This window comes from Podarcis liolepis, assembly GCF_965112155.1.
Source record: "Podarcis liolepis genome assembly, chromosome: 7".
NCBI classification, from domain to species: domain Eukaryota; kingdom Metazoa; phylum Chordata; class Lepidosauria; order Squamata; family Lacertidae; genus Podarcis; species Podarcis liolepis.
In genome coordinates this window covers 20515394-20540392 of record NC_139561.1, presented here as the reverse complement: position 1 = coordinate 20540392, position 24999 = coordinate 20515394, and the positions used below count along the sequence as shown (strand labels likewise).

Here is a 24999-nt window from a genome sequence, read left to right as displayed (position 1 = left end):
TACATGTGGCCCCTGCTTTTTATGCTTTGCATCTACAGATGTTTTGGGGAAGACACACTACTTTATTCCAATCAGGGCATGTCCCGTAACGTCTTGCAGAAATCCTTTTCAGGGCTCAAATGCTCCTGTTTGATTTCATGTCCTGCTTTCGTTGCGCCATGGAGTGAGAACACCCACCCAGATGGGAATAATGCATCCACATTGGGGGAAAGCCTAACTAATCAGAGCAACATGCAGTATAAATCCATCACTAATTTACTATTATCACGTTAATGATATGTTGCAAAACACAACTGTGACAACCCTGCTCCAGGTTGCAGGCAACTCCCTTTTATGGAGAGTAGCCCTATTGAAATTAGCGGGCCTAAATTACTTGTGTACATTACTTCCAACAGGTCTAAGAATGTAAGAAGAGCCCTGCAGGATCAGGCCAATGGCTCATCTAGTCCAGCCTCCTGTACTCACAGTGGCCAACCAGATGCCCGTGTGAAACTCTCAAGCAAGACCTGAATGCAAGAGCCCTCTCCCATCCTGTGGTTTCCAGCAACTGGTATTCAGAAATTATGACCTCTACTTTGAGGGTCTACTAACATGGGATGCAACCCCTGTCTAGAGGAGGCCCCCAAAGAAAAAGCTTCTGCTGAGCTTTGCAGGAAGACTGTAATCCTCGTTCTACACTGGGAAGATGGGCTGGAGCTAGATCAGCTGTTTTGACACAGGTCCCACAACCCAAACGTGTATTCCATCAGGGGTTTTCCTGCCAGACCATAAAGTTGAGAGCCATCGTTGAGGGACTGATTCTCATGCTGTGAAGTCCACCTGGTTGGCTTCCTGCATCAAGTGAGCATGGTAGGAAATGTCCAACCTGGAGGGACAGGACACCTGCTTTTCCCCCTGGGGTTTTTCCCTTTACACCTGGATGGGCACTCAAGCACCCAGACCCAAGTGGAGTCGCCTTCTGGGACACATCCACTTATTTTTTAAAACTGTAATCTTTTAAAAAGCAGTAAGCCTTAAGTTTGGCATCACTGCTAAGGGAGACCAAGCGCTAATTCAGGAAGTCAACAGAGTCACAGTTAACTTATGGAACACTCTGCCACAAGGTGCAGCAATGGCCGCCAGCCAGGATGGCTTTAAAAGGGGAAACTAGCCCAGATCACAGCCATTGGCAATGAGGGATAAATCAAACGTTCACATTCAAGAGACACTGAATACCAATGGAGAAGGGCTATGGCTTAAACTCCAGAGCAGCCACTCATGCAGAGACACGGAAGGCAGCCTCCTTTCTGTTTCCCCAGCTCCCAGGAGCCTTTAGCCCAGGGATGGAGAAGCTGTAGCTCTCCATATATTGTCGGGACTCTCAGCTCCCATCATCCCTGACCACTGCTCATGCCGGCTGGGGCTGATAAGCGCTGGGGAGTCCAACAACATCTCTAGGGCAACAAGTTTCCCCACTCCACTTTTCTTTCGGCCTCTGCAATTGGGGGACAGGGGTGGGTTGATACCACCACCGTCCTCCCTGTGCTACAAAGATTCCCAAGACAGTGGTATGTGAAACAAGCCTGAACACACTTGAGGCTGTGCATAAATGCCAAGCACGGTCATTTCTTACCCATGCTGCCTCAATGCCAGGATCCCCCAGGTCTCAAGTGATGGAGGTTTGGCTCAGTGGCTTGTCCATTAGAGGAAATGGGGCACCAGCCACCATTAGGTTCAAGTGTTTGTGGAGCTAAAAGGCAACCGTCTCCAAGGCAACTCCACCTATGCAGGAAGCAGCCTATTGGGTCTCCCTCCCTTGCTCCAGCCTGGCAGGGTTATAAAAGCTTCCAGGGTCAGACTTGGGCCTTTGCCCAGGCCACAGACAACCAAGCTCTGAACCTTTCTGTCTGCTTGCCTCGACTGGCCGGCACCTACCTCCTTGCTTGTCTTGCAGACTTGCGCTGCTGGCTCAACCGCTTTCCTACAGCCGGACACCACCTCAGCCACCAAGACTTCCTTTCAAGTCCTTCTCGGCTGCTCTCTCCCCTCCTGCGCGCCCTCTGAGCAGAGGATGCAGCCGGAGCGGCTGGTAATAACTCACCCATCTGCTGGGGTTTCTCTCTCTTCACTCCTCGCCCCCCAATGCAACAGCTTGCCTTTGCTTGCTCTAGTAGCTCAGCCTGGCTGGGATTTATTTATATCTCAGCGGCCCTGGCTGTCTATCTATTGCTCTTGCCACGCTAAGTCTGCCTTGACCAATGTCCGTCTGCACCATCCCTGGAGCTCGGCTTCCGAGCTGCAAGGCTCTTTGGGCAGGGAAAGGGAGAAAGAGGAGAGGAGAGAGACAGGAAAGGGAGGTGGTGGTTTGGCATCTGCTAGCGGGACTGGAAGAAGCATCTGACTTGGGTGGCTCTTGCGGCTCAGTCTCTCTGAATATGCAGGGAATTCCAGGCATGAAGACTGTGTGTGTGTGTGTGTGTGTGTGTGTGTGAGAGAGAGAGAGAGAGAGAGAGAGAGAGAGAGAGAGAAGGATTGGGGTGAATCACAGACATAGGCCTGATAATATGCATATGTGTGGTAAGCCCAAGCTTTGCAGGTAGATTTTTAACAGGGACAAATGAACCCTGGGAACTATCATTTGCACCTCACGGACCTACCACACTCAGTGCCCTTAACAAACTACAGTTCCCAGGATTCTCTGGGGAGGAATCCACATGCTTTAAATGTATGGCATGCGCACAGACTAGCTCAGCGCTAGAAGCATGAGCTCTGCATTCAAGGGGTCCTGGTTTGAGCCTCTGTATCTCGAGGTAGGGCAGTAAGATACTCCCCGCCCCTGCCCCCGGCCCAAAACATCAAAGAATGTATAAGCAGGACTATGGACTTTTTTCTTTTAAAAATAAAAAAATTGTACCCAACAAATTAGTAGCTTTGGACAAGCCATGTGTTTGCACCTAGTCTCGATTTCCCTGTCAGTAAAAGTGGAAAGAAAATGGTCACACCTGGAGATGATGAGAGAGAGGGAGGGGGGCGGGTTGTCACGTCCCGCCTCCACTGTTTTTCAGCACCCTCCTCCAGCCCTCAGGAATTGTAGTCTAGCCACACCCAATCACCCAGGATGCTGGCAGGTGCTGATGGGAGTTGGAGTCCAACCACATCTGGACTGATTAAGGCTATGCTACACAATTCCAACTGCTGCTTTTCATTGAAAAATCTTCAGCCAAAGAACCTAAGATTAAAACCTAAGACTTAAAAGAGCAGTCTTTCTTGATCAGAGCACAGATCCATATAGTGTAGCGTCCCCAGAGAAGAGGCCACCACGAAGCTCCCAAAGTTGGACAGGAAAGCAATACCACCCAAAGGTCGTGGGCCTCTAGACATGAAGGTTTCCACAAAAGAGGGTCTCTCCAACAGCAGGTTCACTAATCTTGGTATGAAATCTTGCCTGAACCACTGAAATCTTTGTTCCTCCCCCTGAAATAGTACTCCTAGTCATGCTTTGCACATACTCTGCACCCACCATAGCGTGCACACGCACGTGCAAACACACAGAGCTTCTTATACCCAGTGATAATTTGTACTAGGTGCCAATTAGCTCCCAGGTTAAGTTCAAGGTGTGCATGCATGGGACACAGGTGGCACTGAGGTCTAAACCACTGAGCCTCTTGGGCTTGCTGATCAGAAGATCAGCGGTTCGAATCCCTGCAATGGAGTGAGCTCCCATTGCTCTGTCCCAGCTCCTGCCATTCAAAAGCATACCAGTGCAAGTAGATAAACAGGTACCACTGTGGTGGGAAGGTAAATGGCATTTCTGTGCGCTCTGGTTTCCATCATGGTGTTCTGTTGTGCCAGAAGTGGTTTAGTCATGCTGGCCATATGATCCAGAAAGCTGTCTGTGGACAAACATCGGCTCCCTTAGCCTGAAAGTGAGATGAGCGCCACAACCCCATAGTTACCTTTGAGTGGATTTAACCATCCAGGGGTCCTTTACCTTTTACCTTACTGGTATGCAAAGCCCTATAAAGCTTGGGATTAGGATACCTGAAAGAGCTTCTCACTCCTTATATACCCAACCCATTACGAGGTATCATCTTATCAGGAGGCTCGTTCCATATGATGTAGGAATCGGGTGTTCAGAGGGGCAGAACCAGCACTTTAGAAATCCCTCCCAGAATAGAGACAGACAGACAGACTTGGGTGCACACTGAAGGATCATCCTTTCTCAACAAGCCTCTGAAAGAGATCTTTATCCCAATCTGTAAACGTACTGGATTTGTAATTGTTTTTATATACAAAATTGTTCTTTAATTGTTTGTATAGATGGAATTGTTTTTACATATGGAAGCGTTTTTACATATGGAAATGATTTTTGCTATTTTTGGTTTTGTTCTTTTTACTGCAAAACTGCTTTGAGGTATTTTATGGGAAGTGATTCGCAAATGGAATTGAATAAAAACAAACAAACAAACAAAGAGTTCCTACATTTGTATCCATGTTCAGCCGAGGCCACGAAGCTGAGGCAGCTAAGCCTCTCTCCCCTTCCCTCCTTTTCTAAAGCAGGAGCAGTAATCCTTCCACAGCCAGGTAATTAGCAATCACTAATTGGCGGCAGTTTGTACCAGGAACTTTGGAGGAAGCAGACAATGCTTTATTTATCACCACCATTTGATGCCTTTATCCCCAGGATGCCAGAATGGGTTTGCAAGGCAAGGAGACAAGGAGAGTTTGTGGGATTCTCCCTCCGAGTAACACTGGAGAAGTCCTGTTCTCATCAGCAATCCTGGCTGAGCCCAGAGGTGAGCGATCATGTAAGAATCACCTTTTCTGAGCATCTCATGAAGGACTCGAGAACATGCAAGTGGGGGGACAAGCAGTTGCCTGCCCACTCACAGCTTTGGCTTGCAGAGAGCCTGCGTGTGGTTTAGTGGTTAGGATGTTGGGTTAGTGCCTGGGAGACCAGTGTTCAAATTCCCACTCAGGCATGAACCTCAGACTGGGTGACTTTGCTCCAGCCACCCACTTACCTAGCTAGCTAGCAAAAAAAGGGTTGTTGAGAGGATAAAAATGGGGAGGAGAGGGAAAAGCCCATCTAGATTTGCATCCAGTTCTCACAGTGGCCTGCCAGGTGCCCCAATGGGAAGCCCTGGACTTGAGTGAAACAGCAGTGCTGGCAGCCACTGGTAGCCTTATTCTCCCCCTATCAGTGGACCCAAGAGCAGAAACCTCACTTAGGAGATTCAGGGCACACACACAGCTCTGGACTCCAGTAACACCTCGGTGCTGGTCTTGAATTCCTAGAACTGGCTGCATGAGGTAGACGCCTAATGGAAGAGCTGGCCCGGTTTGGAAGAGGCATTCTGTCCTGGTGTATGAAAGAAGGATGGATGCCTGTTTGATGGTAGAGACTGCAACCTGTCTTTAAAAGCACTTGCATTAAAAACTGTCTTTAAAAAAACCCACCCCTGCTGCCTGGTTCATAGGTAGCACCTCTTTAAGCAGATCATGGTTGCAATCCTATACCCTCTTACCTGGGATTCAACGGGGCTTATGTCTGAGTAAATCTGCATGCACGGTATCTCATTATACATTCAAAAACACCACCACAGAGCTGTCTCCAGCTAAGTCCTACACAGTGCAGCTTACTGAAATTATAATGCACTTAAGCCAGTCATGCCCATCAACCTCTGTGGGTCTACTCTAAATAGGGCTAGCATCGAATACCACCCACAATTACTTAATTATTAATCATACTAATAATATTGAAAAGCATTTCACAATGTTCCATGTTAAATCACATTCCTGCCTCCCCTCCATACCACATTTAAGTTAGATATTTTATATTTGTGTGTGTGTGTGCGCGCACGCGCGCACACACACACACAATGGGTCTACTCTGAGTAGAACTAGCTTTGGATACAATCCCCGATTACACTATTAAATATTGCAAACCTAATATATACAACACACAAACACAGATTCTCGGAATGATTTTTAAAATGAGGGTTCCTCCCACCCCGCCCTGAAAGAAAAAGAGAACATCAAGCCCCACCAGATCTCACACGCTGAAAAGCCCAGAGAATTTTCTCCAGCCAGTGACTGCACACCTCCAATGTTTATAAATTAATTATCTGAAAAAGGCCGGCCGTGCTTTATTGCAGTGGGGGCTGCAATTTAGAAGCCTGATGCGCTGCCAATTCCAAGAGCGGCATTGATCCCGAATGACCGCAACTATCCACCCAAACCCTCCTCCGCTCCCGCCTCCTCCCTCCCCTCCTTCTCTCTTCCAGCAACAGCCCTGCCTCCCCCTAACCCACCGCCTGCCCGCGCAGACATGCAGAGGATGTGTTATTTACAACGCTACACTCTCTTGACGGTTTGGAAATCAAGAGTGATTGACACACGGATGCTACAGGGGACGGCAGTTCCAGGCGCGGGAGAAATGGAGAATGTGAGGATTGATGCAGATGGAGAACGGCATGTGCAAGTGGAGGGGGGGGGAGGAAGGAAGAGAGGAGAGGAAAGGAGAGACAAGCAATTAAAGAAAAAGAAAAAAATGGCTCCTAAATTATTAAAGGTTAGTTGGTGCCACTGGGTGTGCCCGCAGATAATCAGTGCTTTGTGCTGGCAGGAATAAAATTTATACTTGCTCTCACTGAGCTTATTTCTCCCAGGGAGCTTCTGCTATTCCAGGGTGAGAGATGGAAGGGAGTCCATCCCCTTAGCCATCCAGTTCTGCCCCGGAGTCAGCCTTCTGAATAGCTGCTTGCCTGGTTGCCAATGCAAGTCGAGAACGCAGGTACAAGAGCAAGCCTTTTGCAGGCTACTGGTTTTGGTGGACTCAATAATTATGCAATTTATGTAATTAGTTTCGTAAAAATTTTCAACAGCGATATAAATAATGTCCTTTTGGGCAGAAGGCAAACTGCAGTTGAACGGAAGCAGCACTGCAAGCGGCATGGCGGAATGCAAGGCAATGCCTTCTCTGGCCCCTACCTACAAGGCAGGCGTGGGAAACCCTTTATTAGTCCAACTCTCATCTGCCCATCCCATCATGGTTGATGTAAACTGCAATCCAGCAACATCTGGAGGCACAGAAGTCCCCCATCCCTGCATTAAAGGCAGAATTCCAGGGAGAATGATCTGTCAAACGGAGGATCCACCATAAGGAGACCATTTCCTTCCTTGCAACGCCTCTATCCCACCCCGATCTCCCTATCTCGTGACCTGGGTTGAGTTAAAGGGGCTGGATGCCTCTCCCAGCTGTTTCTGATCCAGCAAAACACCAGGTGAGAAACTGCTGTTTCAAAAGAACCCAGCTAACATCATCCAGATGCAGAGGCAAATAACTTTTAAGTCCCAATGCTGAGTTAAAATCACCGCCTGTTGTTGCCCCAGGACTTGGGTATCTGATCACAGAAAGCTTCCCTCTACTGAGTCAGAGCACAGGGTCGATCTAGCTCAGAATTGTCTGCACCTGGGGTGAAGAACCTCAGGGCCAAATGTGCCTCCCCCAAGCCTCTCTTGCCAGCCATCACCAGCATGCTTTGCACTGTTTTTGCCTGGCTGGAATGAGCCCTTTAACACTGACATGCCTCTCACACTTGCCTGAATGGAGGATGAACTAGTGGATGAAGTGTGTGCAGAAAATGAGTCTGCTGCACAAAGATAAAAATCTGCATGCATTGCTCCGCCCACTTTTCCCTCTGCTCCCCACCCCACCAACACTGGCATGTGGCACCTGGGGAGGCTGCTAAAAAAAAAGGAAGTGAGGCCTTGGGCTGAAAATTGTTTCCCACCTCTGGAGAAGGTGGGGATTGAATGTGGTTACCGAAGCAATTGCTCTACCAGCGATGCACAGCCCTTCCCTTAAGACACAGAAATGAAGCTGCCTTATACTCAGTCACACCGCTGATCCGTCCAGCTCAGTGTGTTGTTTATACTGAGAATCTGTTTTACATGCAGAAGGTCCCAGGTTCAACCCCTGGCTGGGAATGTCGCTTGCCTGAAACCCTAGCAGGTGTCAGCAGACTTTTTTAGCAGAGGGCCAGTCCACTGTCCCTCAGAACTTGTGGGGGACCGGACTATATTTTGGGGGGAAAATATATGAACGAATTCCTATGCCCCACAAATAACCTAGAGATGCATTTTAAATAAAAGGACACATTCTACTCATGTAAAAACACGCTGATTCATGGGCCAGATTTAGAAGGCAATTGGGCTGGATCCGGGCCCCAGGCCTTAGTTTGCCTACCCATGCCCTAGAGAGCTGCTGCTGGCTAGTAGAGACAGCACTGAGCTAGATGGTCCAATGGTCTGGTTCAACGTAAGGCTGCTTCCTACGTCCCGCTGCGACTGATGTGCACTGCCTGGGGAAACTTAAGTGGTTGTGGGAAAACTGCCCTTAGGGGGCCATTCCCAGTGTTCTGTTTCGGGGGGCTCCATGATAAGCTTCCCAAGGGGTGGTGGAAGTGGCTCAAAGCTCCAGGCAGGCACTCTCACGATAAGACAACGAAAGGGGGTCCTCACCACTATGGCTAGGGACCGCCATGCTGTTGGCCAACTGGTAGAGGCGCTGCTGCTGTTGCTGCTGCTCCTCGAAGGTGCCGTGTTCATTGAGGGCGGACATCATCCTCCTGTAGTGCTCCTCGGGGGTCATCTGAGTCACGGCGCCCTCCAACAAGGGAGTGTGTGAATTTTCTGAGAGGAGAAAAGATGAAACATGAAGAGGGTGTGTATTTATTCATTTGCTGCGTTTCTATCTCACCTTTTCCTCCAAAGGAGCTCAGGGCGGTGGACTTGGTTCTCCCCACTCCTCATTTAATCTGACTAAACATTAGGAAGAACTTTCTGATGGTAACAGCTGTTCACCTGCGGAACGGACTACCTTCAAACAGAGGTTGGATGGCCGTCTGCAGAGGGTTTGATTAGATGACCCTTGTGGGTCCCTTCCAACTCTAAAATTCTGTGGTTTTATGAAAATGGCACTGAAAACAGGGATCACGTATAATTGCCCCAATAACCATCATGAATCACCATGAATGGCCAAGGAAAAGGACTTCTGGAGGCACCCATAGATAAAAATCAGCCCATCTCTGGCTCCCAACCATTTCTGCCACCCGTTCCCCCACCTCACCCCTGAAACAGCAAAGGTGCCTCCAGGTTCTTGCTGCAGCACACGGTGGGAGATTAAAAAACCAGGCCTGGAGACATTTGTTTACTGTAAGCAAAGCTCAACAGTAATTACCATTTTCTTGTTTTGGCAGCTTCCTTCCAACACTGTTTTATCTCTGATCATCCCTACGGGCTGAAGCTTTTCATTACTCCAGAGGAACTCCCAACATCAGTGGTAACATTGCGGTGCGGGGGGTGGGGGAGAGCAAAGGCAGAATGTGAATTGGGGAGGGTGACCCCCCCAAAAAAATGCATGGGTGTGCATGTTGCAGAGCTCCCATCAGAACAGTTGGCGCGGTTAATTGAATCAGATAACGATCTATTAAGGGAACTGCTTTGATTGTGCCTTGGGCCCTGTATCCATGTGCTTGTGACGGGCACCAAGGCAGCTGGCTTCTGAAAGCAGAGCCTTCCTGGTCCAGGAGGTGATGACCAGGCAGATGCAGAGAAAACCCTCTCGCTTGTTTTCTAAAAAATGCATCAAGTCTCCAAAAAAACCCCAACCCCCCAAACCAGAGTGAGTGTGAACATCCTGGTGGACAGCTTTTGACGAACTCTTCCAAAGGGCACCACATCCTTTGCTGAGGAGGGAGGGTGGGTGGTGCCATTCATTCATTTCCTAACATTTTATACTCTGCCTTTCTAGGAAGTATTTAACAGAGCTGGCATACGGTTGGAGTAAAAGACACCACTGTCACAACCCTGCCTTCTTCTGATGCAAGGCTAGATGACCTGTGGCTCTCTGGACACTGCTGGAATTCACATCCCATCACCCCTGATCACTAGGTCATGTTGGCTGGGGCTGATGAAGTCCAAAAAACATCTGGAGGAAGCAAGGTTGGGAGAAGAGACATAGCCAATACACTGGGTTCTCTGTCTTCATTGGCCAGTGCCCCTTGCCTCACTGCCAGACTCCAGTGCCTCTCTCTCAGAAGGGTTTGGCTGCATACATGCCATACGTTTAAAGCACATGGCTTCCAATCCCTGCCCCAAAGAATCCTGCAAACTGTAGTTAACCCCCTTACAGAGCTACAACCCCCAGCATGCTGAACAAACTATAGTTCCCAGCATTCTTTAAAGAAAGATGTGTGCTTTAAATGTATGGTGCAGACCCAGTCTAATTCCTACCCTCCCATCAGGTCAGGACACTTTGAAAAGTTGTAAAAGGAAATCTGTATCGTTACGAAGTGCATCTCCACCAAGGGGCCCACTCCATAAACCAGAGGTGCCTGGCTTCTCATGCACCAGGATGAGAAATCTCCACCTTGACTTGACGCACATAGCATTAGGAGCTCAGGGAATGATGTCAATGAAAAATGCTATTGCCGCGTCACCGCCATCATTTAAATGTGTGTCCCACCTTTCTCCCCAAAAGGAGCCCAGAGTGGCAAATGCACAAATGATAAAATAAATAAAACATCTTAAAGACAATTCCAACAGAGATGTAGTCAGGAGGGGGTGTGAAATGTACAAAAGGCTTGTTGGAAGAAAGGAAGGTCTGCAGGAGTTGAAAAGACCACAGAAAAATGGTGCCTGTCTAATAATTAACAGGAGGGAATTCCAAGGGGCAGGTGCCACCACACTAAAAGCCCGATTCCAGCGCTGTGTGGAATGGAACTCCTAAGAACTGCAGGAGGCCCTCATCTGCAGACCGTGGTGATCAACTGGGTATAGAAGGAGTGAGACAACCCTTCAGATATCCTGGTCCCAAGCTCTAGAAGGGCTTTATGCACCAGCACTGTGAACTTAAGACTTCAATCTGCACCTGGCACTAAAAGCCGTGAGGACCTGTTGACTCTGGAGAGGAACGAGGAGGGGTGGCCAACGAGGAGGGGTGCCCATGGTGGAGCAGGTGGTCTACACCCCAGGGAAGGAAGGGGGAGCAGCCGCAGCTTTGGAATTCCCCTTCTTTCTATTCCTGCCGCCGCCATCCGCCGCCGCTCCCTGCTGCTGAATGACAAGGCCTCCCACGCTTGCCCGCCCACTTGGCTCCCTGGAGAGAAAGCTCAGAAATGCACCAACTGTCTCAACTCTGCTGTTCCCCCACCACCACTCAGAGCCAAAGCTTGGCGGGGAGGGGAGGAAGCCAGGATTTTGGGAGGGGGAAATCACGGGAGGTTTGGATTGTGTTGTTGCTTTCGGCTGGAGAAAAAGATGCGGTGGGTGCAGAGGAGGAATCTGTCCCAGAGAAGATTTCAGGTGCAAGGCGGAGAGAGAGGCAAAGTGCAGAGAAAGGCAGGGGTAGGTGGGTGGGGGAGTTAGGATGTGATGTGTGGAAAGAACCCAAGGGAGATTTCTTCCCGCTCTGCCACCCATCTCAGCCCTGCGGCTCTGCTGTCTTGCTCTGGTCTTTAGCGCTGGCAGGATAAAGCCAGGCGCTTGATCCCATCAAATCTCCAGACGTCTCCAGGTGTGACATCAGGACTCCGGCTGAGCCACTCAGAGGGCGCAACTGAGACGGCAGCAGCTGCCCTGGCCTTCTGCTCCGCCTGGCGCACAGATGCCGCTCGGAGGCGCCCGTCCCCTGGCATTCCAGCTCACGTGACAACAGTGTGTGAACTCTGCCAGCACCTTTAACTGGCGCTTCACCCCCCACAATGTGAGAACACTGTGAGAGCGGGATGCTGGATTAGGTGGGTCTTCAGCCTGATCCAGCTGCTGGACTGTTATTTTCACTCCTATAAGTGCCTCCACTATCTAAGAGTCTACTGAAGATTTATACAGAAGTAGCTTATTCCCTAGGGATGCGGGAGGCGCTGTGGGTTAAACCACAGAGCCTAGGACTTGCCGATCAGAAGGTCGGCGGTTCGAATCCCCGTGACAGGGTGAGCTCCCGTTGCTCGGTCCCTGCTCCTGCCAACCAAGCAGTTCGAAAGCACGTCAAAGTGCAAGTAGATAAATAGGTACCGCTCTGGCGGGAAGGTAAACGGCCTTTCCGTGCGCTGCTCTGGTTCGCCAGAAGCGGCTTAGTCATGCTGGCCACATGGCCCGGAAGCTGTACGCCGGCTCCCTCGGCCAATAAAGCGAGATGAGCGCCGCAACTCCAGAGTTGGTCACGACTGGACCTAATGGTCAGGGGTCCCTTTACCTTTTAGCTTATTCCTTAAAATGGACCACACAGTGCTTAAACAATGGAACCAACTACCAGCTAGATATGGTGAATGCCACCAACTTGGATCAATGGCTATAATGCACAATGGCTGTGTTCACTCTCAGAGGAAGTATGCTCCTCAGCCCTCTGTTCATTCATCAGCCCCGAACCTAAAAAGTTTTCACATATGGGAGAAGAGGGAATGGGAGACCTTAATGGCTACCTGAAGTGAACCAAAACAGAAAGGCAACCTGGATTCAGGAACAGAACTTTGGATTGTTGTGAACAACTGCTTAAGGAGAAAGCAGGTTGCTAGTCCTATTGTCAGAAGGCTTCAGCTGCTCTTGCTTGGCAATCCTGCAGCGACCTGCCTACCTGTGCCCCCTGCCCCCACCACAGCATCCAATCTGATGCCCTACTACCAAGACCCACAAACCCCAGTTTGCACCTGGCACAGAAATTGAGAATTAGAGCAGTGTGAACATTCCTGTCTACTGGATCATGCAGGAAGTGAGAGAACTCTCCTTGACATTGCAATTCCCCTCCCCCACTAATGCTTACATTAGCCTAGCTCAAAATTCCTCCAATGTGTTGAAGCTTCTCCTGCATTTATTTTTGCTTAAAGAAAGAGTAGTGGGTGGAAAGAGACAGACCCCACCTCAACAATTTTCTCTCTCTCTCTTCAGTCACCAGCCTCTTAAAAATGCAACTCCATTTCCCATCTCCTGTGGAATCTGGGGAGTTGATCTCCACACCTCTGTGTCAGAAGTGAGGATTTTATTGGCGGGAGACAAAGAGGAGAGAGTCAGGAGTCTTCTCCTGGGGCGGACACTTCTTCCACGACCTGCCAGTGTGGCTCCTGTTCCGGGCCTCTGATACGCTCCAATTTCCATAATAGAGGCAAGAACGTTCTGCTCAGTTTGACAGCAGGCACACCTGGATGGCCCCTGATTCTGCTGAGATAGGGCTGGTGTTTGATCTCCAGAGGAGGAAAGGAAGAGAAGGTTACCTGCTTCACAGCTGGAAGCTTTGGAAGCCCCTACAGGTGTCTCCCCATCCTTCTTCCCTGGGTGGAGGGAGAGAGGAGAGCAAAGCAACTCATCCTGTTGCTTTTCCATCCTTTTCCAGAGAGCATGCAGCCACAGCAAGTGTCAGTGAGCTACACTAGGGATGGGCATATCTGTCAATATTGGCTTCATTTTCCCAATCTTAAATTAAGTTCCCCACATTCACACCTCAGTTTGAAAACTGTAAGCAATTTCCAAAGCAAATTTATCAGCTCTTTAGTTTGGAATTTTCTTTTTACTCGAGATTCCTGCATTGTAGGGAGTTGGACTAGAAGATTTTGGGGTCCCTTCCAAGTCTACAATTCTATTATTCTTCTAATATTCACATTTTCCTGTGTAGTTTTACCTAATGTACCCATTTCTGCAAAGCAATTTTGCCTAATATGATACATTTTTTTGTCTATAATTTTCACTGAAATATGCATTTACAGGCACCCATTATACCCTATCATATGCATTTTTGTACGCATGACCCGGCTAGAGGACTACTACGCTGCAAAATTCAGAGAAATTTGAATTTCAAAAGATGGCTACGTTTCAAGTATCATTTTGAAAAGTGTAAATTTGGACGGTTCGCCTTTAAATGCAAACCATATCGAGTTTATCCCATATCCCTAACTATAAAATACTAATAATGCTGTATTGCTGTAATAGGATTGCTGTCCCCTCTGATGTTCACGCTTCAGGGCCAGAACAGCCAGGTGGGGAATTGACGATTATGGTAGAAAGGGGGTTGCAGAAGCAGTTGTCAAGGTCAGTGCAGTCTGGTTCATAGGGGAGGAGGTTTTAGGGCAGGAACACCAAATAAAGGAAGGGGAACTCAAGAAGGTAACTATCTCAAAATGCAGGATATTCAGGTATAGCAGCAGATGCATACAAACTCACACCCTGTAAACAGGGCAAAGAAACCCTTGGCACGAGAAGCACTGTCAAGTTGCTGTGCAACGAAAAAATGATAGGCTTTCTCACACAGCACCAGGCAATCAGTTTATGGAACCCACTCTCCAAAAATGTTGTTGTTTAGTCATGTCCGACTCTTCGTGACCCATGGACCAGAGCACGCCAGGCACTCCTGTCTTCCACTGCCTCCCGCAGTTTGGTCAGACTCATGTTTGTAGCTTCGAGAACACTGTCCAACCATCTCGTCCTCTGTCGTCTCCTTCTCCTTGTGCTCCTTGTGATCTTTCCCAACATCAGGGTCTTTTCCAGGGAGTCTTCTCTTCTCACGAGGTGGCCAAAGTATTGGAGCCTCAGCTTCAGGATCTGTCCTTCCAGTGAGCACTCAGGGCTGGTTTCGTTAAGAATGGATAGGTTTGATCTTCTTGCAGTCCATGGGACTCTCAAGAGTCTCCTCCAGCACCATAATTCAAAAGCATCAATTCTTCGGTGATCAGCCTTCTTTATGGTCCAGCTCTCACTTCCATACATCACTACTGGGAAAACCATAGCTTTAACTATATGGACCTTTGTTGGCAATGTGATGTCTCTGCTTTTTAAGATGCTGTCTAGGTTTGTCATTGCTTTTCTCCCAAGAAGGTAAAATCTGTCACTGCCTCCATTTCTTCCCCTTTTATTTGCCATGTCCAATAGGGTAGATGACTTTGAAGGGGGTTGGACAAATTTCATGGAGGATAAGGCTCTTCGTAGCTACAGGTTATAATATTTGCAAGGAGCTCCCATGGTCAAAGGCACTATATACTGGATGTTAGTTGCTTGGGATGAACAGTGGGAGATGGCTAACTGTGCTCATGTCCTATTTGAGGGCTTCTCAGAGGCACGTGGTTGTCCACTCTTGGAAACAGGGTGCTGGGCAAGATGGGCCTTTGGTCAGATCAGGCCAAATGCTCAACTCGTCCAGCCTCCTGTTCTCACAGTGGCTAATAAGAGGGTCTCAGGTAGCCCAGAGGCAGGGCATGAAGGCGACAGCCTTCTTTCTCTGTTACTCATAAGTAAATCCCTGCTGGATCAGGCCAGGCCAATGGCTCATCAAGTTCAGCATTTGTTCTAACAGTGGCCAAATGTTGCTAGACTACAGCTAGGGATGCCAGAGAATTCTGTCGGAAATGGAAATAGGAGTGGATGTTGACACGGTTTGCTTATTCACCCGGGGTGAATGGCATGGAAATCACTTAAGTTAATATGAGCAGTGTATAGTATCATCATCATCTGTTATTGTTGTTGTTAAGTTTGCAACTTTAACTAAATAATTCTACTTCCTGCATTGTTTTTTTATACTTCCTACCCACTGAAGTTAATTATGTATTTGATTCTATAATTAACTGCATTTGTTTCAGCCATGGTGGATAGCAAATTATGAAGGTTTTAGAGGAAGCTGAACTGCAGCAGAAAGGAAGCAGTCCAGATTGCCATGAACATTGCACAGGATGGAAACTGCTTCCTCCTTACCCCTCTTGGTATATCTGGCTGGAAAAGGACACAGATGGACGGACGGACGGACGGACGGACGGACACACACACACACACACACACACACACACACACACACAGTCACTAGTCAGCCATCACTAGTCAGCCTCACATAGAAGAAAGAAAACCCTAGAATCTATTTCATTTAAACTTCTGCAGGTAACTGGAAGCACAAAGATCATTCTGACCGATCTCACACCAGATCTGATAATCTGCTGCTTCAGACTGAAACTGTCCATGTCAAAGAGAGTGTGGTGGGACTGGGGGGGGGGAGGAGATGCCAATCTGGGCAGAAATGGAGGTGTGGGGGAAAGGGAGGTCTTATTTGGGGTCTGGGATAAGCAGCATTGATTCCGAATCCAAAAGCGATAGATAGTCAGGTCTCGTGAAAGCCTGATTAAAGCTTAGCTGCCTTCCTTCTCCAAGAGATGGATTAAACTGCTATCACCTTGATTAATTTTTCAGAGGATGCAGCTGTTAAGGGGGGGGGGGGAGAGAAGGGGGAGAAGGAAGAGGAGGAGGCAGGAGTTCAGAAACACCCTGCAGATGGATAGCACAAGCGTATTATGAGCAGCATTTTACAGGTTAATACCACTGTTAGGTCCCCTCCGATAAGCTGGCTGGCATCACTGTCTTCCTTGGTAGCAAAATGCATTTCAGCATCCTACCTGGATCCTATTGGAATATTGATGTCTGCCTAATTGCAACTCCAAGGAGGAAGAGAGGGAGAGGGAAGCAGAGGAGGAAAAAGGAGAGGCAGGCTGGGGTGAGGAGTGGGGGAAATGGTTTCACAGGCTTGTGGACAAGAGGAATGTGCACTGGAAAACCAGATTCTTCTGGGATATTGTACTGTCTTTGTGGTTTTGGAGCTTCTTCCTAGGCTTCTGCAACTGCCCTGCAGAACAGAGAACCCTGAGGTCTCGGTTCATCACTTAATTGCCTTCCTTTCCTTTTCAATAAAGTTCCCAACTCTTAGCATTGTGAAGATAAGATACAAAATGAAAGCAAGGTAAGAGGGGGGGAAATACAGTATAAATAGTCCTTATGATGGTGAAGCTAAGATAAAATTAAAAACAAGATATGGTTAAAAACAAAGTTTCTAGTCCTTATGATTGCAAAGAGATTAAAATAGAAATAAGATACAAGTAAAGTTTCTAGTCCTTATGATTGTGAAGACTCTGCCTGGCAAAGTAACAAAGCTGCAGTGACTCCAGCTCTAGGAACAACAGGGAGTAGGGAGATGGATGCTGCTGGCTCCTTCTCCAGATTTCCCTGTGCCTCTTCAAAATGCCCAGAAGCAAATCTCCTGGCTGCCCAGAGAAGCAACAGAACATAAAAGCACAGCCATCCTTTTGTTATCTTATGCCTACTTTTCATAGAATCATAGGAGTTAGAAGGAACCTCAAAAGGCCATCTAGCTGAACCCCTTGCCAATGCAGGCACTCCCCTGCTACAACTTCCCCAACAGGCAGTCGCCCAGCCTCTTCTCAAAAGCCTCTGTCAAAGGAGTGTCAGGCACCTCCTGCCATCAGAAAGTCCTCTCTAATGCTCAGTTGAAATTCCCATGCATGTCATTTGAACCCAGTTCAGGCCCTGCTCTTTGGAGCAACAGAAAACAAGTTCGCTCCATCATCTAAGTGGAAGACCTGAAAACAGGTGTGGGGAGGAAGCCTTTGGTCCTTCAGAGGCTGCTGAGCTACAACTCCCATTGGCTGTGCTTGTTGGGGCTGATGGGAGTTGTAGTTCAGCAACCTCTGAAGGGCCAAAGGTTCCCCACACTCAGGTGCATTAATGGCAGAGTTTCAAACAAAGATGTGTTCTCTCAAGCCCACATTCGCAGTATGTTTGCACTCAGCAACGTCAACACTGGCTTGGTCATGTCCACAGAATGGAAGATGGCAGGATCCCCAAGGATGAGCCCTACAGAGAGCTGGCTTCTGGCACCTGGTCAATTGGCAGACCAGCTTTGCACTACAAAAAATGTTTGCAAACATGACGTGAAGGCTAGTAGCATCAATTCTGCTGTGGGGGAGACCCTTGCAGATGATTGCAGCACCTGGAGACAGACAGTCAGGTGACCAGAGGAGAAATGACTGCTGGGAGGAGTGCAGAGAGAAGGAACGCCATGTTGCATCTGCAGCAGCACAACCAGATGCCTACATCTGCCCTAGCTGCAACAAAACATGTCTCTGCCGCATCGGTCTCTACAGCCACAACGGGCACTGCAACCTTCCAACAGTTTGACTTCTCCCCCAAAGGAACACTCTTCCATTGTCTCCCAATACAGGCAGATGCCAACAAGCCTCAGTAGAAATAACATTGGCTGCATCCCTGTGAAAAATCCAGGCAGGACCAATTTAGGTCCAAAATTTTTAACGGGTCTGCTCTTGAATTGGATGCACCCCAGGATCTCCTGTTCCCCCCGTCCCACCCCTCACTGCCTAAAACTTTGATACAGTGGTGCTTCGCAAGACGAAATTAATTCGTTCTGCGAGTTTTTTCATCTTGTGAAGCACGGTCAAGTCGCAACTGCACCTCTTCAAGTGGCTTTAAGAAAAAGGAAACAAACTTGCAAGACGTTTTCGTCTTGCGAAGCAAGCCCATAGGGAAATTCGTCTTGCGAAGCAACTCAAAAAACGAAAAACTCTTTCATATTGCGAGTTTTTCGTCTTCCGAGGCATTCGTCTTGCGAGGTACCACTGTATCAACAAACTGGAAGGTGAAGAAGCCTTAGTGCCCTTTTGAACTTTTGAATGCATGGCAAGGTCATATCCTGGCACTTTTTCTAGCCCACAGTAGAGTCCTGCTGCAGAAAAGCCAAGGAGAAAGAACAGGACCTACAAGTTTGCTGCTTAAAAACTTATTTTCACAGTAACTGTTAAGGCAAAACCTTTCTGACAGCTTGGGCCCCTCAATCAGAGTGCAATCTCCATCAAGGTGTGTGCTATTGACTGCTAATTAGTTTTGAACTTAAAACAAGGAAACCTCTAGGGAACAGGGACAGGGCTGTAGCTCAGTGGAAGAGCATCTGTTGTTTTTAATGTATACTTGACTTTCTTCAGTAATGTTATCTTCTGGATTACTTTACTTGATTTTTTTAATGTAGTTTGCAAACTGCTTTGATTTTTTTTATTACAAATACAAAGCGGTATAGAAATTAAATGAATGATAATCCCCAGATTCTCTAAGTAGGGCTGGGAGAGACTCCGGCCTGAAACCATGGAGAGCTGCTGCCAATCAGTGTGGACAGCACTGAGCTGGATGGAGCAATTGTAGCTTAGTCCTAGAAGAACTACAATTCCCAGCAAGCTTAAGAAACTACAGTTCCCTGGATTATTTGGTGGGGCGGAGGAGTCATTGCCTTAAATGTACAATGTGTACACAGTCTCCGCCTCTCTCACACAGGAACCTGGCCTCGCACTCCCCCATCTCTGTGCTGCATGGCAAAACTGCTTTTGAAACTTAAGGAGCTTTCAAAAGCAGATTGCAAATATGGCATTGGGCATGTATGCAGTTCTGCTCTTCAAAGAAATAACTGTAATTTTAAAAATCTTGTTGATCACGCCCAACTCCCCCAAGTGCGACTGAAGTAGCTGTTTGTATTCCATACGGAAGTCTTGAAAAGAAAATGTTTTACTATAAAAACCCAAACTCACAGGCAGGAGGAAGCGGAGGGGGGGAAGAGAGAAAGAAAGGAAAACACCAGGGAAGGAAATGGGACACAGTAATTTTTGTAATCTTAACTCTTGCTAAGCAGACAGGGGGCGGGGGAAATCTTACAGAATGATGTTCTCATCCGGTACTAAACCGTTCATAAAGGAAGGAACTTACCCAGATCTTATCAAGTCCGGGGGTGGGAGCAGGGTGCAGGGGTCAGCATAAATTAAGAGCAATTCAAGTTAAGGGACACCTTCCGTAGCCAGAAAGCTGAGAATGGAAGAACCCTTTGAGCTTTTATGAAAGGAAACTGCAGCAGCGGCATGACTCGGGGAGATCCTGCTACTTCCCACCCCCCACCAACTCCTCTTTCTCCATCATAAAAGCCAACTGTCCCAAGCTTCAGAAAGTATTATGATTTTTTTAAAGAAAGGAACCTACCTTTTGGGGACTCACTTCGAGATTTCTTGCTCTCCAGGGGACACTCGCTGCTGCTGTTGGGTGAACACGCTCTTCTCTTGCCTAAAACTTCGTCTGGAAGAAAGGGGGGGGGGGAGAGGAGAGGGAGAAAGAGAGAATTAGATAGAAAGGCACACTCTTCTTTCCATCACCGCCACCCTTTCATCCAGACTTTGGGGGGCATGTTGAGCACACACACACACAAATCTGGCTGAGCGAGGGAGGAGGGAGGGAGGGAGGGAGGGAGGGTGGCGGAGTGGAAGTCATATTGAGCTCACGGATATGCTTTCCTAATCATGCAGCCCAAAGGGACCCGGCAACCCTTCAGCACGCTGATCAATGGCCACCGTTTCCAGCCATAAATTTGGGAATCTAGTTTATTTCCTTACTGAACTGCATCATTTGATCGGTCGCCTTTCGTGCCCTGGGTGTGTCCTCGCTTTTCATACCCTGATGCAAAACAGCTGGGGTCTTGGCGGGTGGTTGGGGGGGGGAGAAAGAGAGAGAGAGAGTATTCACTTCCCCCTTCTCTCTCACACACACAAACACCCTGCTCCTCAATCTTTCTTCAGTCTCTCTCTCTCTCTCTCTCTCTCTCTCTCTCTCTCCACCCCTTCGCTCTTGGCGATCGCAAGATCTTCAGCAATCTTCTCCCCGCCAGACTGCGCGAGAAGCACTCAGCCTCTGCATCCGTGCAGTCCTAGCAAGCCAACGCAAAATATCTAATATACAATTACAACATCTCTCTCTCTCTCCCCCCACCCCCTCCTCTCAATCCCCCCTCCTGCTTTTCCCTTCTCCTCCTGTACAGATTTAAAAATCAATATCCTCCCATAATAATGCTGGGGAGACTGTTTGTCATCGTCGCAAGCATCAAATTCTCATCTATCAAAAAGGCTCTGCCTTAAAGGGACTGCAACCCCCCCCCCCACAAAAAACACCCTGCAAAACAAGTATCATATTTTGTGTGTGTGTGTGTGTTGCAATTCTGAAAAGGCTCAGAACATCACTTAATAGGAGCAGAACTCTGCTTCCTGACAATTTCAGCTGCTGCTTTTTTTTTTAATGTAAACAACCCCCAACCAAGCTTCTGGTCCTTATGACTAATGAAATCCCAGGATGCAAAGCGGTGGGTTGAGAAATGGGCTTCAGCGTTTCATGTACCTCTGTGTCCCGTCCCCCCAATCCCAACATGACCAAAGCGAGAATTAATTATGCATAATTATGTTAAAAAAAGATGCACACAAAATAAAATTCATGCCATTTTGCTCAAGTCGTCTAATTTATCTTTAGATGCAGAACTGAGCTTTTCCTGGAATGGAATTCAACTCGCTCGGGTGGCATTTATTTATTTATTTAAGCACAAAGTCCATACAGCTCTTGTGCATAGTTCTTTGCAACTGGTCACGAACCATATGAAAAACTACCCTGCTTGGATTGCGGGGACGTTGATTGTATTGCTGGTTGCAGTCTTAATTGCCTGCTGTTTAACAACCACTGGGTTGCTCAGATTGGGCAGCCACTGCAAATTAGGTGAAACAGTATCTCTTGATGGAACAGTTTCTGTGAGTGTGGGAGTATGTAAACTTTCCTGTGGATCAGAACACTTAATCCGGGGGGAAGTTTTCCCTCTGCCACAGAGTTTTGGGCTGCGAAACCTTTTGCCCTGTTTTTTTCCTAATGGCTGGCAGTTTTATCTCTTTGGAGTGATTTTTGAACGAAACCTTCATCTACATAGTAATATATGAAGAGCCTTGAAGCTGGATTATGCCAATGGCCCACCTAGTCCATAATCCTGTTCTCACAGTGACCAACCAGATGCCTGTGGGAAAACCTGTCAAGCAGGATCTGAACCCAAGATCTCCCCTCTTGCAGTTTCCGGCAACTGGTATTCTGAAGCATTACTGCCTCTGCTGTTTACTTTTTTAAAAAGGAAAAGGCTACTGAAACCTCTCCCCCACTAACTAGGGATAGCTAGTTCTGTTTGATTCTCTCTCTTTTTTTCTATCATGAAGTAACTTCTCCCCTTTTCCATATCAGTTTGCGGAAACCCTCATGGAAAATCCACCACCGTTTTAGTGCACGTTTTTCCTATTGTGCACATTTACATGTGCACACATTTTTGCAAGGGGATTTCCCGTGATGTGATGCAATTTTTGCACATTCTTTTGACTAATACATGCATTTTATGCACCCTTCGCATCATGACTTGGCTGGAGGACTGCACAGAGAAATTGGGAAAAGTGCAAACTTCTAAGGGTGGCTGTGTTTTGGCTTCTGTCTGGTTTTCGGAAAGCGCATGATTTGGGAGATACTTCTTTTAATGTGAACTTCATCAAATTCCTCCCTCATCCCTGCTAACAACTGAGATGCTGACAACGAACTTTTTGTTCTGTTTTTATTATGCATGTTGTGTTTTTATGTTGTGTTTCACCCTGAAATCTACAAATGAAGGGTGGTATACAAATTTAATAAATAAAATAACTACTGAGAGTCAAGTACTGTTTTTTTTTTAAGGCCAGTCTGAGGCTTAGCCTCTATGGGAAACATGTGAGTGTGAGAGCCAGTGTGGTATAGTGGTTAAGAGCAGTGGACTCGTAATCTGGGGAACCGGGTTCGATTCCCCGCTCCTCCACATGCAGCTGCTGGGTGACCTTGGGCCAGTCACACTTCTCTGAAGTCTCTCAGCCCCACTCACCTCACAGAGTGTTTGTTGTGGGGGAGGAAGGGAAAGGAGAATGTTAGCCGCTTTGAGACTCCTTTGAGTAGTGACAAAGCGGGATATCAAATCCAAACTCTTCTTTGGGGTATTTCTCCCTGCCTTGCAAGCTTGGATTCTCCCGAACCTGGATATCCCGCTGGCTGGCACGTGCAACACACTTGCCCCTACAAACGGCATCCATGACAACAGTACAGTTTTTGCCCTATGCCCCACCAGCATGGGGCTGGCTTCCACCCTCCCTAAACCGTAAAAGAACAATGGACCGGCAGGTGAAAGGCGCCCAGTTGGAGTTTCAGGCCACGGCATGCAGTTGGCTCTGCCCTTTGGCAGCAGGAATCAGCAGAACAAAGGGATAGAGGGGGGGAAAGGTCATGGGAATTACAGGCTGTAATTTAAACAGAGGGCAAGCCGTCAGCAGTTGGGGAGGGGGAGAGGAGGAAAAGTGCTTGGAGCCTAGAGACTCAGGAGCCAACATCTGACTGCTTAGTTTAAAATCACTGTGCAATGTCCTGCAACCGGCAGACCCTCGTTGGGTCTTGCTGCCCCTGCTGGGCTCCTCTGCCCACAGCAAGAAGGAACGCCTTAGGTGTGTTTTCCCCTCCTAATATAGGAACTCCTCCCCCGCCCCACAGTCTGCAAAACACCACATGCATTTTCACTCCTAAAATAGGCTCAATGACGCTAGTCCCTATGGGAGTGCCGTAGCCTGCAAAATGCCCAAGGTAAATTTTCAGTACTAAAATAGCCCCAGTGACGTTAGTCCCTGTGGCAAGTTCCCTCCCACCCGCCCCAAAGTCCCACAGCCTGCAAAATGCATTGTGAGTTTTCACTCCTAAAACAGCCACAATGACGCTAGTCCCTATGGGAGGTTTCCCCACAGTCCCTTAGTCCGCAATATGCCCTTGGTGTGTTTTCATTCCTAAAATAGCTTCAGTGATGCTAGCCCCTATGGGAGGTTTTCCCCAGTCCTATTGCCCGCAAAAAGCTTTGGGTGTTTTCACCCAAATATGTTAGTCCTTAATGGGATGTTTTCTCCACATTCCCAGCCCATCGTTCTCCACAACTCCCATCAGCCTCAACAAGGATGGCCAAGGATGGCTGGAGCTGTAGTTCAGAAACATCTGAACATTAAAGTTTTTCAATATTGTTATAAACTTCTGTGATATCTCTTTATGGTACAGCAATATATAAATATTTTTAATAAATAAATTAACACCTGTAGTTCGGCAACATCTGCTCTAGATGAAATGAAGTAGACTATAAAACATTAAAAACATACACAACACAAACAACTAAAGAAACAATACAACCAGTTAAAAAAAAGAATCAACACTGGTAGAACTGTATAACAACAAGAACCTCAAATGCAAGTTTAAGCAGAATCAGAGAAAAGGTATCAAGCAAGCCTTTACACTATAGCATTCCACAAATTGTGGAGGGAGCCACCACCAAGGAGGCTCTCGCTGCTAACTTGTGCTTCAGAATGTTTACAAGCACAAACAGCATCAAAAGCAGAATGGCAGATAACCACCCCAACATCACCATGAGCTCAAATCTTAATGAAAGCACCACAAATAGAACATCTGGAGAGAACTGAAATGGTGAAGGAAAGCCTTCTCAGAGAGAAGTGTTTCACTTTGTACATCAACATTCTGGAGAAGACCAATTGTTAGGAAATGAGCAATTTGAAGACATTAAGGGCTCTGCCAGACTGATGTTTCATTACTGGTATATTCTGAAACATGTTCTTGACAGAGTAATGGTGCATTAGTGATGGATTTATCGTGCTTTTGTTCTGTGATGCTTCCACATTATTGCCATCCGACGGAGCTAAAGTGCAACAAATATGGGACAAAAATAAACCAGACTATTTGTGGATAAAAAGTAATGAAATTTCAGCAGTGAGTTACAGGATACGCACTGATTGGAAATGAAGCGCAATGTGACAGGCGCAAACAGTATTGAAAAAAGGATTGTGTGTGACTGCCCTGATAGCATCAAGAGCACAAATCATCATGAATGTGCAATAAAAAGGATATCCGGAGGGGCCCTGATTCCCAAGGTGTGGTTTTATTACACAAGCAGCTTTGAGACGCCTCCTCCAAAGTCTCTTCGGAGAAACACAGCAGAGGCGGGGATGGGGGTGGCTTGCTTTCACAGACTCCTCCACTGCTCACCTATAACGAGGCCGTTTACAAGGAGAGGTGTGCAGACATGCCCTGCAAAATTCATTTTTACAGCCTGTGTCGGGTCATAAAAAGGTGGTAAAAATTCATAGTATGGAAAACAAGCCCAGCTGTTCGTCTTTGTGGTTATAGCTCACTGGCAGAGCATCTGCTTTGCATGGAGAAGGTCTCAAATTCAATCCCTCACATTTCCAGGTAGGGCTGGGAAGGTCCCTGGTCTGAAACCCTTGACAGCCACTG

At 47.6% G+C, this 24999-nt stretch overlaps 1 protein-coding gene across 13 annotated transcripts in view; it reads right to left on the bottom strand.

Annotated features, from left to right (window-relative positions):
- SAMD11 (sterile alpha motif domain containing 11) overlaps positions 1–24999 on the bottom strand; it is a 326641-nt gene that overhangs the window by 38074 nt on the left and 263568 nt on the right. For all 13 annotated transcript variants that reach the window (XM_083512931.1, XM_083512932.1, XM_083512924.1 and 10 more), the window contains 2 exons: positions 19834–19926; positions 8506–8676 (listed from right to left, as the gene is read on the bottom strand). In XM_083512931.1, the coding sequence (XP_083369057.1) occupies positions 8506–8676; positions 19834–19926 (264 nt within the window). The remainder of the gene's footprint in view (positions 1–8505; positions 8677–19833; positions 19927–24999) is intronic.